Source organism: Candoia aspera, chromosome 5, assembly GCF_035149785.1.
Source record: "Candoia aspera isolate rCanAsp1 chromosome 5, rCanAsp1.hap2, whole genome shotgun sequence".
NCBI classification, from domain to species: Eukaryota; Metazoa; Chordata; class Lepidosauria; order Squamata; family Boidae; genus Candoia; species Candoia aspera.
Window position 1 is genome coordinate 92,298,329 of NC_086157.1, and position 17,642 is coordinate 92,315,970.

Below are 17,642 nucleotides of genomic sequence, written 5' to 3' on the forward strand. Positions count from 1 at the left end.
GAAAATAGTAATTCCTGTTTGGGACTCTCAGCAACTAAGAGGAACTCAATCTTGTAAAGGGGTCTAGTAGTCCTGTGAAAAGTGAGACTGTGATAAACATTTAAGCAATAAAGTGTTTCTTGAAAGTCATCCTTAGATTGCAGGAAAAAAAGGGAAAGATTATATTCTAGACAATATGTAAGATAATTCCAATCTTTAGAAGGAAGATTGTAGTACAATCTGTTTTTATACCAGTCAAGAAGAATCCATGTAGAGTTCAAAGTTATCTAGTTCATTTACTAGCCCAGGGTGCAGAAGTAATTACAATGAAGAGGAAAAATCTCACTATTTTGCATGAAAGTACAGCAGGTCCCTGGTTTAAGAACAAGTTCCATTCCTAAGCCTGTCCTTACAGTGAATTTGTATGTAAGTCAGAACAGTTATTTAGCATGTAGGTCAAATGTTTGTCTTAGTATATAGTATATATTTTACCTTTCTATGCATACAAAACACAAGAAAGGTTTTTTTGGGCTCAGGCAGGCTTTTCCTGAAGTCCAGCAATGTTTTACTGGGAAAAGAAATCACTTGGAATTATACCAATTGTTCTCTAAGATGGTGGCTTGCAGCCAGAAGATCATGAACAGTATTCGCGCTTGACTGGTAAGAACTGCCAGGAGGCTGGGGCATCACCATTTCCAAGCCACCCTGTAGCCTTAGAGGGACATTAAGTCCAGACACCCATTTCTAAATCACCCAGTTTTTTTTAAGAACATGTACCCTAACAGAACAAAGAGAAATGGCTCTCTTGTTTATTGTTATTTTTGTGATTTTGTGCTAATCGTTATTTTTGTGACTAATCCTTTTTAAGCTTTGAATGTTGCTTTCCACCCAAATATTAAGGAGGATTGAGACTATGTAATCGTCTCCCTGTTATTTTTGTATTAGATTTGACGTTTTTGGCATTTTCCTACACATTGAATCTGCTGTTTTGAACTCTCAGCTCTCTGCTGCTTTTCCTGGGGAACTGCCAGTTAGCTTACTTTCACTTGTGTAAACACATTCTGGATTTTTTTCTATTATCTCCCACTTTCACTGGTTAAGTACCTAGGGGGCGCCATAATCTACTGCATGAGGAGACATGGAGAATTTCAATCAGACTTTTTCCAACTTTCCATGAGATGTTAAACAGATGCTTTCTGATTCCTGCCAAGCTCTTATGCAAGGTATTCAGGACACTGTGGAAGACATGAGGTTTAAAACATGTCATCTGGCTGGGGATGTTGTGGAAGAAATTGGATAGCTTAACAGTGATAGAAATGTTTCTTTTAATAGTGAGATCGGGGCTTCTGTTGAAATGCTGGATAAAGATCAGTTAGTTGAGTTGAAGAAATTAAACGGAGGGATTGAGTTTCAAGCTATAAGTGAAATTTATTTTCTGATGGAACGCCATGGAAAAGAAGGGGTTATTATGTATGCAAGGTTTTCTGAACAGAAATCAGAGTTTTTAAGGGGGGCAGTTGGGTTGTTTGATCTCTTTATGAAAAAAGCTCTGAGAGTATTGTGGAGATATGGAAACGCTTTGGTTTATTTTGAAGTGGGGTAAGGGTTTTAGAATATTTATTTGGATTGCTTTTAAGGTTTGGTTGATTTCACTTATCTTTAATGATTTGGATTAAGATTAATAAGGTATATAAAGAAAGAAAGAAATGTTTGGTTTTAGGTTTAATAAGATTAGATTATAACTGTTGTATTATTAATTACAATGGCAGACAATTTACATGTTTAGTTTGATCTTTATTATAGTAGACAAGAATGTATAGAATAGTAGTAGGAAGAAAGGAATTAAATGTTAACCTTGGGGGGGAGTTGATTAGGAGGTTTATATATATATATTTCTTTTTTTTAACATAAGGGGAGGGAGCAATTGTATTTAGTGATTTTTATATTGTGCCAGTGGAAAGATTTATAGAAATAATGTGATTTTGGTTTAATATACAGCAAGGGACTGATTATGGAGACTGTTGTATATCTTTGTAGTTTTTATCCTTATCTGAAACCTCCAAGTTCATGGGTGTGACTAGGCTTGGGTTAATGCCAAAAAAGCCCTTGCTACCACTTACCAGGCTTATGCATCCAATATTAAACCAAAGCTGCACTGGCCTCCAGCAGAAGAGATGCTATAAACTGCTGGCATGCAAAAAACAATTGGACGCGACTCATTCAGGCAGTCTAATCCAATGACTCAGCCTCATTCTGGCATATCACACTGAGCTCCCAAAGGAATGTTCTATCCATAGTGGACTGTCAAATCTCCCCAGGGATCTGGGAGGCATACTTTTGGAGACTCTACTTGGACACCTCTGTTGAAAGTGGGTGTCCTAGCCCAAGTATAGAAAATCACCAGTGACTGTCAGCAGTGAAGAACCTTGTTGCCCAACTAAGACAAGCAAAGACCCCAGGAGAAGACCTAATCCCTCCAGAAGACCTTAAAAATGACCTGGACTTCTGGGCCATTACTCTGGCCTCACTCTTTACCTGCATTGACACCTATGGCCAAGTCCCCAAGGATTGGGGGCTTGTGGTCATTGTCTCTATATACAAAAAGGGAGAAAAGGATGATCCTGCTAATTATAGACTGATTAGCTCAACACAATCAGCTAAGTCTACTGATTGACCCTGGTTTACTTCATTTAATATATACGCTACATAATGTACTTCATTTAATATGTATTCTAAATTTGTCAGATGACTTGTAATATAAACAAGATTTAATGAGCACCTACTTCTCCATATTAGAGTGCTTTTTAACTTGATACAGTCTTCCACATACTAACCTTTTATGCTCTCCTATTCCCATCTAATGCTCCCACCCCTTTAGATTGTTTTTTTTCTTTTTGGAGCCAGGTTTTGACTCCTGGCGACTGCCTGGACAAGTCCCTGCACTTTTCTTGGCAAGGTTTTTTGGAAGTGGTTTGCCATTGCCTACTTCCTAGGGCTGAGAGTGACTGACCCAAGGTCACTCAGCTGGGTTTGTGCTTAAGGTGGGACTAGAATTCAGGGTCTCCCAGTTTCTAGCCTGATGCCTTAACCACTACACAAAACTGGCTTAGATTCTTTTATATTTTCCCTTTTTTATATATTTTTAATGTTTAATTTATATATCTTTTGTATCTTCTAACTTTTCATTTTCTTTAGATTTTTATTTTTACTCTTGATGTATCCTTTATGCTTTTTTTAATGACTGTACCCCTTTTCTTATGCTGGTCTATGACTATAATAAAGATTTGATTTGATGTAGCAAAAGCAGTCTGGAATAAAAACTGTGAGCCTTGCCTCAGGACTGTTTACATTTTTGGATCTTCTGCATAAGAGATCTGCAACTTCTGAAAGCAAAGTTGGGGTAAGTGAAGTAAAACACCATAATGTAAAGGTAGAATAATTGTGGAATAGAAATGTCTACTGTAACTGTCTAACCAGCAGCTTTCCTTTTCTACCAAAGTGCAAGAAAGTTGGGTAATTTGTTTTGTGAAGCCTTCAAGAAAATGGAAGGAAAAGGATGTTTAAATAAGAAAGTGCACTTGTCCTTCTGGACAACATATAAATGTTCAATCCTTCCAGATGAAGATACAAATGAATAATATTTTTTCCAACAGAAAATATGTAGGCTCAGAACTGAACTGTTGGGCTCTTGGTATTCTCTGAGCTTGTTTTCTTGCAGACATTTCATTACCAGGCTAGATAACATCATCAGTGGGAGGGAGAGTGGGGTCTGCTGTCTGTTTATATACAGTAGCTTGCCTTGTCAGTCTTGATGGGGGAGTGGTTCCTCTTTGACGAGGGCACAGGCAACACAAAAGGCACAGTCAGATGCAGAAAACAAGTGGTTGCAAGATCATATATGAAACAATAATTATGTAAATCACAGAATCCAACAAACTGGCAGAAACAAGCAGCGGAGAATGTAGAGGAAGCTGAATTTGCACCATGTAAAATAACACCGTCAGATATAACTGATATTGTTGAAGATAGCTGAGTGAGAGGACCCAGTGAGAGGTAGCAGAGCCATCAGAGCAACTCATATCAAGCAGTTTCAAGACATAAGGACAAAATATTTTTTAAAGCTCTGTATTTCAACAGTGAAGGTAGAGTTCCCATTTCCAATTGTTACATCTCTGAATTTTCAAGACCTTAAACAAATTTATTTCCTAATATTTTCAGTGGGAAGATTTCAGAAGAGTCTCAGCATTTCCTCAATAAAGCCACTAAATAAAATAGAACACAACTTTCTTTCTTTTAGCAGAAGTAAAAACTTACCATTCCACCTCAATGGTAGCTTCATATGGAAATAAAACAAGAGAAATCCAGCCCAGACCTATGACAGGAAAAAAATAATGAATAAACTATCAAAACTACCAATTAGGTAATAAACATATACCTGAATAAGTCAGGATTGACTGTTCAGTATCTGTTCAGAACGTCAAAGCTCTGTAATGCTCCTACAGTATGAACTATGCAGTGAAAACCTGTACAACAGGAAACAATAAAACCACACTAAGGAAATGAGAATTACCAACAGACCTCAAGGTTGAGTGTCATCAGACCAGTGTGATCTATTCCCATACTAAGTTGTCACATTCTTTTATGTGGCTGTGCATGTCTTGTGGAATTTAATGGGACCTTACCACCACAATCAAGTGGCCCATACTGAACACAAGGCTCAAACTGATGATAAAGATGCAGTTCATCAGTGTAGGAGGGAGGGCTCATTGCAGGAGGATCTAATGGTAGGAAAATGTTTGCACTAAAATCGCTTTCTTCTGAGCATCTTCCAGTCTTCTGCCTGAAGTACTTTTTTTTTCTTTCCTTACAAAAAGAGTGTTAGAATCTAAATACTTGACAAACATATTTGTATCTTTTGAAACTGGTACAAAAAAAATGTAACAGAAAAACAAGTCAACTCTGGAAATTCAGTCACTCAAAGAATATAGCCAATTTAAAAATAAAGTAATTTATACGTGCAGATACGAGGGCTGCAGTCTGCAGCAAGGTAACTTAACTGTAATCGTATAAGAATTTCATGCTTGAACTTTTAACAGTGAGCTCAATTTGTTTAATATAGTACATACCATAAAACTGAACACAATGAGTACTAACTGAATCTTAGCATCCAGTCTCTTTATGAATTATTTTTACTGCATTTACTGTATGCAAATCCCAAAGTGTTAGTACATAACATATGCTCATATACTTGTATGAGAAAAAAACCAAAAAGGTTTAACACATCATCCCATCTGCACTTACTTTCCCAAATACACATTATATTCCAAGAAATAAACATTTAAATTGTCAAATTATAGATTTAATTTACATTAACATCTTATGATTAACTGATGTTCAGCAATATTCGGAAATATGATCAGACTGTGTTCATGCACATAAACCTTCAAAAGCCTGTGAACAGTTTCAATATGTTTCATACTTCATATAAAATGGTTTAGATATACTCTGTAAAATGCTGTCAGTGAAATGTTATCAGTGAAGATAATGTCATACATTATGTTTTTATTTTCTAGATATAAAAACTCTAATTTGCACTGCTAAATTCTATGAACCATTGAGGTTACATTGCGTGGGGAATTTTCTAGTCTTCTGAGCCACCTTTAGCTGCTGTTTTTTGATTGTTGTTACCCAAAATTATGGGCATAAAAAATACAATATAGCTCAAGAACAATAATTACTAGCTAAAAGAGCTACTAGAAAAAGCACTTAAGTAGAACAGCTTGATAAACACAAACTGTTTGCCTTTGTCTATTGCTGCTGCTTAAAAAAAATCAATACAAATTATAATAAAAAAGCTTAGAAAAAAGTTGGTTTTCCTCTGAAAAATATACTTGCAAACATGTTTTCAAATCACCACAATGTCTCATCTTTTCCCAGGATATATATATTCCCTTGGAATTATGACATAGATGTCTTTGTTAATTTATGACAAGGCTCCATTATTCCATGAGATACAATATTAATACGTTAAAACTTGAATTCCTCACATGTACTGCTACTGAACAGGAGGAAAACAGCACAGTAAACTATAAAATGTGCACAGCTAAGCATAAATAGTAACCTATACATTTTGGTTCAAACACAGTTTGCAAAACTGCATATATAACAATGCCTTAAAATAGTTTTTCCTCTATCTTCTGTAATTCTACCCAAGAGACAAAGTTCAATCACTTTAAGGTAAAACGTAAATTGAAACGCCATACAAATTTTGAATACCCTGACTGAAATATTTTGCAACTGATCATTCTAATGAAAACACATTTCTTTTTACTCCAACCTTCCAACTGCCCATGCTCATATCCAAGCACACAAAAATAAAAATATTGGTTAACCAAAACAAGGTACAATAGACTCTTGGTAAAAGTTTTTTCTCATGAGGCAATGTAGCATCTTTTACAGCCAGATGAGACTTTTAAAATTACATTGCAATTCCATTACATTTCTTTCATAAACATGCAACTTACTGTGATATACAAAACACTTGGCTCTGAAGAAAAACAGCTTTATAAAGACAGACTGCATCAATAAAATTTTCTGATTAACTTTACATGGTAATAAAACCTGTATTTTCACTAAAGCTCAGATATTAGGTCTCATAACATAATAATTTGTTTTGTGAACATAAAGTTCAGGAGGGAATATACACATTGACATACTAGACTATTAAAAATTCAGTTACAGAATTTTATTGATACAGCAGATTAACAAAAACTAATAAGGAAAATATGAGGATCAGCTCTCATTACATTATTTAATAACACATTTTAAAAATTAAAATATTAAATTCTTTTTAAATGCTCAATGCCACAAGAAGTCCAGAGAAGTCTGTTATCAATACTGAGGTGCATAAAAAGACTTTTCTTTCACACATCTGCAGCTGGATGTATTATTTTTATCCCACATTGTTTAAAAGCAATTTGGCACCTCCAAAGACAGACAACTGCCAAAGGTAAACACTGAATTAGATACATAAAGAGAATGTATTTTCTTTTATTTTCTAACAAATAGTGTCAGAGCAAGTGTCACTATTTTGTCAAAGTGATTTTTTTCACAGTTAAATGCCAAGAAAAATAAGAATACAGACACTGACAAATATTGCTTGATACTCATTCGTACTTTTTTTTGTCTTTTTTTTTTCTCAAATCAATAGCTCTACTAAACAGTCTGGTACTGTTGTGTAAAGCCGTGATAAAAGCTATACAAGCACTTTAAAGTCAGAAATACTTTTTTAAAAAAGGATTATTTACAGACAGGTTTTTTTAGTTCATGTGTCTATATAGCCAGCATACGTTACATTTCACAAAACCCCATAGTTAATTATATAAACATATGTGTGGATTATGCTCATGACCTAGGAGCATCAAAAGCAAGGGCAGGAAATAAAGAGTGATTTAATTTCTTCGGCAATCCCACTGTGAGCATCAACAACTTTCTTCAGCCTAAAGGTTTACAAATAATAAGAGCATTCTTCAATGACATCATTTAAAAATGGCAGTAACACGGCTCTTCATCGCCTTTCCCTTTTAGATGTCCTCCGACGCACCTGAGAAAATCATCAAATCAAGAATTAGATGCTTCAATTCAGGTATGGTTGTCTGCATATATACATAGTCTTCCACCTACCTATAATATGTTCTGTCTAAAACAAAAATTGGATGCAAGGTCAACAACAATTTAAAATCTGCAAATGTTCAGAGCTTAGCTAGCTGTATTACCCTGCTTTCAGTAGAAAATGCATTTTTATCTGCATTTTGACTAATTCATTGAGGAAAACCAGCCATTAAATGTGAGCACTATTTAGATTAATGCATTGCATTATATGACCAGACAAAAAGTACTAGGCAGAAAAGCTTGCCCCACTAATTCCTAAGAAATTTAATTGCATTTAGATGCACAGTTGCATCAATTATATCAAGCACCGTCCAGAAGATGATGAACCTGTCAAATGTTTACAAATAATTTTCCACTTAATCTGTATAGGTCTTCATCTGGATAAAGGCTGAGATTTAACACTGAGATTTAAAATAAACACAAGAAATGCATGTTTTTCCCCCCACATTTTGTTGCACTCCCTGAAATGGATTGCCTATTTCTTCCCAAAAGAAATCATCTCACTTTTAAAATGGGAACTGGCAATTCTCCTTTGCCATATTTAGTAATATTTAAGGTAGCATTTTACTGAAGAACAAACTTTAGGCTTCATCAATATGAAATGCATAACCATACATATGAATCTGTGTGCATAAACGTATATTTACTCTGACTGAGGACACTTCTTCCTCCTCCATTGTTACTTCTTGGGGAATATCTTGAATGGGAGAACTACTTTGAAATGCATCCATCTCTTCACTAGATTCATTTTCTTTGCTTGCTGTTTGCTTTGATCGTCCAGCTCCTCTAAAATGGAAAGCCACAAACCTAGTGATCACTAAACACTTTAAGTTTAAGCAATGAAGAAAGATTTGGGGAAAGGATTAGAGACCATCTTAACATCTAAGCAATATTAAACTGTTATTTTATGTGAACCTTATAGTTCTGACAGGATCTTCAGAGCTATGGAACATTTTTTAAAAATTAATTTAATGAACCCCTTGTTAGACTGACATCACATCATACCCTTTCTTCTGCTGAGAAGGTGGAATTTTTGGTGGTCTTCCTCGTCTTTTCTGTGGTGTAGACTGATTGGATTCAGCTGTACTTACTTCTGATGATTCAGATCTGTTTTGGAAGGATATCCAAGTCACCTTGACAATTTAAATTTAAAAAGCTTAAAGTTAAATAGCAGACTACTGCACAAAGGACTTACCTTTGTTGTGATTTTTTTGGTGCTTTGTACTGCCGACCTTTTGACTTCTGTTCTATGCTGTCTATTTGCCTTTCTTCTTCCTCCTCCTCCTCTTCCTCCTCCTCCACTTCTTCCTCCCCCTCTATAGGTTTAACTGGTGCAGCTTTTTTTCTCCCTCTTTTAGACGTTTTTACTGTTGATTCTTCTTTCTGTGTGCTTCCTGTCGCTGCCTTTGGGGGTCGCCCTCTTCTTCCCTTCTTTGGTGGGCTGTTTTGTTCATCTTCACTTTCTAAGATACTCTCTTTTAATCTCTTTTCCTCTGACCACTGGGGTTCCACAGACTCTGAAATAACTGCTGCTCTTTTTCTTCCTCGCTGACCACTTCTAAGCTTTGGTTCTTGTCCTAATTTGCTCAGGTCATCCATACCCAACTTCTCTTCAGGATCTGTAATCATTTTCTTTCTACTTCTGGGCTTTTCCATCTCTGACTGAGGAAGAAAGAGATCATTACTACATCCATCAAATTTGTCTAGATCTTATTTATACGAAAATACTAACAAATCATTCCACAAATAAGCTGAAAAAAATCCTATATTTTAATACTCAAAAATTGTATTTTTTATGGCATAATAATATAAAAACTGACCTGAAGGGCAGAATAAAGAACTTTAAGGAAGTATATGTTTTAAGGCACTCTTCCCAAACCTTGTGCCTTCAGTTGGATAATAAGATAGCCACATTGCTGAGTGCTTGCAATAAAACCTTTTTATTTATTAAAATTTTTAATGTTAAAATTAATTGAAAAGCAATGCTATTCATTCTTACAATTTCAGAATCATCTCTTTTGTCATTCTTCTTTCCTGGCAGAGGTGACGTCATTGTATAGTCTTCATTTTCACTGTGGTCTAGTTCAGCACTATCAAGCCTATTATAATTAAAATAGACAACAGTATTAAAAATTCATTAATTTAGCTGCTTCTACTTTGAAAATTGACAACAACTTCAAGGTAAAATACAAAGCAAAAAAATTAAGATTACACTTATTTTTATCAGGAAGTTGTTTTTCATCTATATAATTTCTGCCTCAAAAATATCCGTTATCATTATGAGAGAGAACTGGGCCATCCAAGGTCAGGGAAGCAGGGAGATTTCCTTACACTGTATTTTCACTGATAAACTACATTGTCATTGTGGAGTCTGTGGTGCTGTCTGAGCTTGGTTGTTTGCTTACAGACGTTTCATTACCTGAAAGGATAATGAAGGGAGCAAAATGAAGGGAGCAAACACCATGCTCATTAGCTGATGATGTTACCTAATTGGGTAATGAAACGTTTACAAGCAAACAACCAAACTGAGACAGCACAAAGGACTCCACAGTTCAACCCTGAACTAGATATAGTGGTGTAGTAGTTAAGGTACCAGGCTAGAAAATGGGAGTTCTAGTCCCACCTTGGGCACAAAGCCAGCTGGGTGATTTTGGGTCAGTCACTCTCTCTCAGCCCTAGGAAGAAGGCAACAGCAAACTGCTTCCAAAACCTTGCCAAGAAAACCGCAAGGACTTGTCCAGGCAGTCGTCAGGAGTCAACATTGAATCAAAGGCATACACAAACAAACACACTTCTCTATTACTATAGTGTTCTTCTTTTCCTGAGAAGTGAATAACACTTCCTCTATATAGAAAGCCAAAAAATGCCGTATTCTACCTTTCTAATATTTCTATGTAGAACAGAATAATTACACTATGTTCCTGAACTGTTCTCTCCTTTAAACATCACAGGAATACACTGGATTATCCAACAGTAAATGAACAGCAAACTATTACTGTACAGTATTTAAATGTGTCAGAAACTAGATGCAAACCAAACATTGTTTAATGTTTTATTATTCTTTAGCAGATCTGGGGCTAAAAGATATTTTCTCCTTGTTTCATACAAATTCTGCCATCTCTTTCTGAATCTAAACAAAATTATTATACTGTTGCAGTTTATATCCCAGTCAGCTACAAACACAGTCTGCAATCAAGATAATTAGCAGGTTTAGAGCTTAGAATTTTTCCATTCAAAAGAAAGGAGGCAGAAGAGGAAGAAGTGTGCAAACCTGTTTTGTAATTAACAAAATGTGTAATTAGTAACATGCAATCCAGATCAATTTAAGTCAGCCAAAATACAGTTTTAATGAACTATTTTGTATCAATTAATATAGCATTTTCTCTTTTAAAGAACCATTTTTCATTTACCAAGTTAATTTGGAAAAAAATAGTTTTCAAAGCAACCTAGTACAGTTTATGGAGAAACTGCTATCTGAACCTATGTAAAAATACAATGGTGTAATACAATGATTAAAACAAATTAACCATTCATGCTGTATAATTCTTCAACATGGTTAACACAGTGCCTTATTATTACATTATCTTTTGAACTAAAGAGTATCACTTATGCTAATTCATTCATTTTATTTATTTAACAAATGTAGAAATGAAAATCATAGAAGAAACAAATATAGAATGATATAAAAGCAACAAGCTACTATAATAAAAGATGTAAGACCATATACAAATATAGGACAAAGTGTAGGGAGGAAGATAATTAACCAATTATAGCTATTTCAGATATTTTTTTATTTCTTGTTTTAGTAGTTTAATTGTGAATTTTGCTGCATCAAACGCAAAGGAAAAGGTTGTTCTGTAAGTAATATTAATATGAAGAAGCAAAAGTTTATCTAAACACTATTAGTGACCTTTGTATTACTTACCTTCCTTTGATTCTTCCAGGTGAGCTTGGGTTTGAATTGCTACTGGCATTGCTTACAGTTTCCATCCGAGAAGATTTGGATTGAGACTGCTTGCCTGCTGATGAAAGAGGTTTATTAACTGCCCCAAGAACATTGGCTGCTTTGGGCTGCAAAAGATAACAAAATAATTATTCATTTAACCTATATAGTCTAAATATTATGAGTATATTTTCTAAAATAAAAGACAAAGCTCCAAATTCTAAGTTTATAAAATATTTGGAGTATCTTCTTTAACAGACATTCATAGTTTTAAAAAAAATCAGTTTTAAATCAATGTTAGCCAATGTCAGAACCCATGATCAAAGAACCGGCAGATAGTCTCTAAATTAATGTTGGACAACAAAAGAAGATGGATGAACTAGGATTTCTCAAACTCAACAAAAGATTAATCAAATAAACCAAGCAATTCTGCTCCATTTACAATCTGGTTCAGACTTAGGATTCATGAAAATTTATATTAGGAACTAACATACAAAAATCTTACATGTAAGAGTAATTTTTAGCCTTAAAAATTGATTTCTGTATTTAAAATTATACAATATATATATCACAACATGATATTTCTAAAGAATTATGAATTATGAATTTATCAAAGGCAACTTTTTTTGTAAGCTAACTAATGCAGTATCAAGATAAAATCTTCATCTTTTACTTGAGCAAGATATTCCCTTAAAATGCAAAACAGAATAGTTAGCATGGCTTATTCAGAAACAGATTGTCAGCCATGAAGTGTTTTAAAAACTGAAGTGTTAATAGTTTTGAAAACACTTCATCGGCTATAAAACTGTTTATCAAATCTAGTCAAATTGCACCTATATACATGAAACTACCTTTTCTCATACATACTTGCATGAATTAGGTATCTGTCAGGGGCCTTTCTCTAGATGTTCCCCGTCTTTTAAAAGCTTTCCACAAATAAACAAAAATGCCTAATTTTTGTCCTCTCCGAACAAGGCATTCATTTCTCATTGTTGTTTTGGTTTTATAACTGAATTGTTTTATGTTTTTATAACCTGTGAACATCTCTGAATTTTTCTTGCAGTAAATAGTCAATTATGAATTAATAAACAGAAAAAATCAACAATCCTCATTCTAATATATAATTTTAAAGTAACTGTTACTGTAAGGACGGTATTTTATTTTGGTTAAACAAAATTATTCTATGCAAGTCCTAAGTAAATATATGCAAATGCCCACCTTCCCTGGAGTAAAAAATGATTTCATTTCTGGAGGCAGATAGTTTTTGGTATTACTGAAATTCTGCAAGGGAAAGGAAAAATGTAGATAAGATTCCAGCCTTAAAGATTAAACAAATAATGCGTAATTGATACGCAGTTGCATAGCTAACTATAAAACTAATATTAAATTATTTAATTTCATAATTGATACACAACTAAGGGCAGAGTAGCGCACAAGAAAATTATAAATTGTCTTCTGGCACTTTAAATTTTTTTTAAAAAATCTTTGTCATGAAAACTTTTGTGGACTATAGTTTACTGAGATCCAGTTTGGTATATTGGTTAAAGCACTGGACTAGAAAACAGGAGACCATTATTTCTAGTCCTCCTTTAGATATGAAAGCCAGCTAGGTGACTTTAGGCCAGTCACTCTTTTTCAGCCAAACCCACCTCACAGGGTCTTTGTTGAGGAGAAAAGAGGAGGTGGAAGCACTGGATATGTATGTGGCTTTGAGCTGACCCCAAAGAAAAGCTGGATAAAAATAAATAAACCACACAATGCATTTCATGTCACATTAAATTTGTAGTCCTAGGATTACACAGCTACACAGTCTGAAATGTTTGCTTTAAAAACACTAATAGTTCCAATGAAATTTCTAAGAAAAAAAAATCACATTACTTTGTCAGGTTGAGTGAAATATCGAGCTGGTAGTACAGGGTCTTTGGGAGATTCCAAACTATACGTTGTGCTCTTTGACATAATGATGTTCATTGCTATATCACATACTGTATAAAGTTTCTGAAAGAGAGAGAGTGATTTGTATACTGTCAGAAAACACTATTAACCAAACACCTGAAAGGGCAACAGGAATCATTTAGAACCCTAAGTTTGAGTCAAAATTCTACATTAATATCAAATGAAATAAACTTACCTATTTCCTCCTTCAGAAGTATGTTATACTATACCAAATGAAAAAGCTTTACAATTGTCTGGAGAATTAGAGTATATATAAACAGTCTATACTATCACAGCAACTTAGCTAATTTCTGCTGGTTATCATAGAATACAACACCTATCACAGAAACTATCATAGACATTATATTTAATTCTGTTTTATACCTTATATTCTTGGACAGACTATGCCCACAAACTATGTAGAAGCCCAACTGTCAGAGTACAAGAGAACTAATTATTTATATACAACCAATTTCATTGACCTAATACCTGGATAGATAGATATTCACTATGTCTATATAGATATTAGCAATACTCAGTACAACTTACTTCATTCATTTTTGCATCTTCAGGTCCTTGAGCATCTTTTGTCTGTTTAATATTCTCTACCATTTTTCTGATAAATGCATGACTATTATTTTCATTTTTAGCCATCAGTATTTCTAGTATAAACCACAGACATCTGAAGAAACATAAATAGAGCTGATTTTCCAGGAGAATAAATTAGGTATTGAATCTTGAAAAAAGTAATTATCTTAGTTGTGCAGAACAGGTAGTATAAAATATAAATTAGTATGTTAATATAAAGTGACATAATATTTTATTTTTAAGGAAATTCTTACTCTTTAATGTCTTTTAGTTGCTCAATATCTTGGACTTTGACATAATCAGGATCATGTGCCAGAAGATGGATAGTATATGGAACAACATACTCTGGTAGAAGTGACAATAGTTTTTCTGAAAGTGCAAATTAAGAAAAATTGTAACATTTGGATGTACCATTACAACCGTAATCAAAGAAAGGAGACTTTTACATTAAATATACATTAGAATATAAATTATCTTCAGCTGCATAATATAGTTAAAAGAGACAGGCATCATGTACAGAAAACATTTAAACTTCAAGAAAAACTAGTCTGATAAATACATAACTTCAATGCACAAGCAGCATGCCCTGAAACTTACATGTACTAGTTTAAACAGTTCCTTGATTTGAAATCCTTTCTTTGCCATGAATTTGCTAGAAGGATGGATGGATGGATGGATGGATGGATGGATGCATTTATTTATTTAAGCCATGGATGCATTTATTTATTTAAGCCACCTAATTTGCAAGCAACTAAAGATGTTGTAGAAAAGCTTGAAAACAAGTTACAGAAAATCAAATTGTAACCACATTAAGGTGGTATGAATTTGTGTTAGGCAAATCCACAAGATTTTCTTTTAATGTGACTAGGCTTACAACATGTTTAGATATTAAGAGAAACATGCCTCACAGCAGGACAGAAAGCATTCTCACATTCCTGAATAAACAGAGATAAGCGCAGAATTGCTTAATACCCATTATGGATATTTTTGTTGTCAGTGAATATTAAAAACAAAACCACTTTAAATAAAAACTAGAGATAGTACACAGGAAAGTTCTGCATTGATTCTGAGAAGTTGCATTAAGAAGTGAAATAGCTCAATCGACATGTATTATGCTGTTAAAAGGCATGGAGTGCAGAGCCTTGGAAAGAACCAAATTTAAAATAATGCAATTCATGTTTATTTCATAAACTAATGTTGTATTTTTCCTAAATCGAGTTACCAGGACAGTACACACCACTTTAATATAAAAACAAAACACTAATTAAATAGGAAATCAATGTTATAGTTACAGAACCAAAACAAACAAGAACTAAGATCAAATAGCAGCAAGATCACAACAAACAAGAAACCACTAGACAGAATATTCAAAGTTGTTTGGACCTGCTCTCCGATCTCACACAACAGCTTTGATCATCTTTCATAAATGCAGAATCATAATGTAGGTGCTTCTCACTGATAGGGCTCTGCTTTATGCATCTCACAAGATAGTGGGATGCAGAAAGAACAGGATGATACTAGCATTGGGAGGGTTCACACAAGAGAAGACTGCTATCATAAACCCAAAGAAAGCATAGCTTTAAAAAAGAATAATCAGCAGTTTGAATTGGGTTTAGAAGCAAATCAGAACCCAATGCAATCAATATCATTTTGCTATCTCACAACCACATTCTTCCTCTTCCAGAAAGCTTTTAAGGCAAACTGTGTATAGTTGGTACAGAAAATAAATTCAAGTGTGATGAGGACATGGTGTTATTGTTGCACTTTAAATGACTCTGCTAGTGCTCCAAGATTTCTTACCACTAACTGCTGCATGCTGCTTCAGATATTCTCTTCTCACGTTTATGTTTTTTACTAGGCATTGTCTGGCATGAGCTCTTCTCTCCTTTACTGGGTCTTTTGCACACAATGCGCAAATAGCCATGTATTCCAGTGGTAACCTAAGTCTCGATAGACCTTTGTGAAGTTTCTGAGCAAATGCTTGTCTAACTTGGTAACACTCATCCTAAAAAGAAGAAAAGGAATTTTATATAACTGTGCCTCTTCAATATCTGCTTTAGAAAATATAAAGCCAAACTGCTTGCTATAATAATTTGAAATTTATCTATAATAAGCATAGAGGTAATGCTAATTAACAACCATTCCTTCAATGTTCTTACATTGATGGCTAATGCACACAGTTGGTACTGTTCTAATGTGATGATTTCATGATAACAAGGCTCCTGTGCCAGCTTGACAACAGCGCTAGCAGCAGCTAGCCTTAGACGAGACATATCAGGTTTGCTGAAAAATGAATAGAAGATATGGACTAGTTAGTGTTTGGCTAATTTATTGAAGGCATTTTTGCTTATTTCCTCATTGCTATCACTAGGTATATTGAATATAGTGAGCATTTCTACCTTTGAATATACATAATATTTAAGAAGATAATGAGCTATCTCATCTTGTTTAACTGAAATATTTTTTGCCTGTCCATCTTCTCTGCATTCACTAAGATGAATCAAGAATTTCCCATCAATCACAATATCTAGTTTCATCTCATTTAAAGTAAATTGTTCCTCATCCTATGTACTTGCACAGTGAATCTATCACACCATATGGGAAATATTCTCATTTTTGTTCTTTATTTACTACTATTTCTAAGCAGCAAGGCTTTTTGCTGAAACTGGAAACTATAGTTACCAGATTCATCAATATAACCCAAGATATTCTGGTTTCATGCATAGAATGGATAACATAGTTTCATTTCCTGTATTATTTAAAAAAAATTTGTAATGCTGTTTTAAAAATATTAATTATATACCTTATTTTCCCCTGTTCAGTAAGGTCTCCATCACTGTGCAAGATTGTTGTTAACAACCTTAATGTAGATGTTCCTGATTTACTGTGGTTATTCTTCATTCCTAGTAACCATCGAACCATCATCTTGATGGCCTGAATCTGAAATAAATGTTAACAAATAATCAAGCCAAATTTTATCACACTTACTAGATCATTATAACATCTCCAGAAATTTCATCTTGAACCAGGATATTTTTTTCCAAAAGCATTATCATAAAAAATATAACTAGATAAATATGAAAGTTTAAAATTTTTATTTTCTTTAAACCAAACTGGAAGGTGATTCGTGCTCTTTGTTCTACTTTAAAGTAAACTGTTAATATTCTACATGGATCATGCTGCTACCTTATCACTGGGGAAAGATCCACATCATTAGGGAAAGATCTCCCACCATGATAGCATTCTGGAGGGCCTTAAAGACCTGGCTCTTCTTCCAGATTTCCCATCTGTTTCTATTTTATGTAGTTTGTTATTTTTATATTGCCTTTTATTGTAAACCACCCTTGAGTAGGGTGACACCGAAATTGAATAAACAAATGAAATACATGAATTTTAATCATTTATTTGGTGTTATTTCTAATACAGCAAGCATTGCTGTTTATCTTCAAAGCACACCACAAGTTTGAAAAAAGCAGAATACAGTGACACTGTGGTAGTGTCTGTTTACTCTATAACCAGGAGTGCT

General features: G+C 34.1%; 1 protein-coding gene across 1 annotated transcript in view; it reads right to left on the reverse strand.

Annotated features, from left to right (window-relative positions):
* Positions 1-4,971: 4,971 nt before the first annotated feature.
* PDS5B (PDS5 cohesin associated factor B) overlaps positions 4,972-17,642 on the reverse strand; it is a 76,184-nt gene continuing 63,513 nt past the window's right edge. The window contains exons 23-35 of the mRNA XM_063305702.1: positions 16,920-17,056; positions 16,276-16,399; positions 15,917-16,121; positions 14,371-14,485; positions 14,078-14,210; positions 13,472-13,591; positions 12,812-12,874; positions 11,576-11,721; positions 9,650-9,749; positions 8,846-9,312; positions 8,656-8,757; positions 8,298-8,436; positions 4,972-7,582 (exon numbers count right to left, since the gene is read on the reverse strand). Coding sequence (XP_063161772.1) covers positions 7,547-7,582; positions 8,298-8,436; positions 8,656-8,757; positions 8,846-9,312; positions 9,650-9,749; positions 11,576-11,721; positions 12,812-12,874; positions 13,472-13,591; positions 14,078-14,210; positions 14,371-14,485; positions 15,917-16,121; positions 16,276-16,399; positions 16,920-17,056 — 1,887 coding nt within the window. The 3' untranslated portion in view covers positions 4,972-7,546. The remainder of the gene's footprint in view (positions 7,583-8,297; positions 8,437-8,655; positions 8,758-8,845; positions 9,313-9,649; positions 9,750-11,575; positions 11,722-12,811; positions 12,875-13,471; positions 13,592-14,077; positions 14,211-14,370; positions 14,486-15,916; positions 16,122-16,275; positions 16,400-16,919; positions 17,057-17,642) is intronic.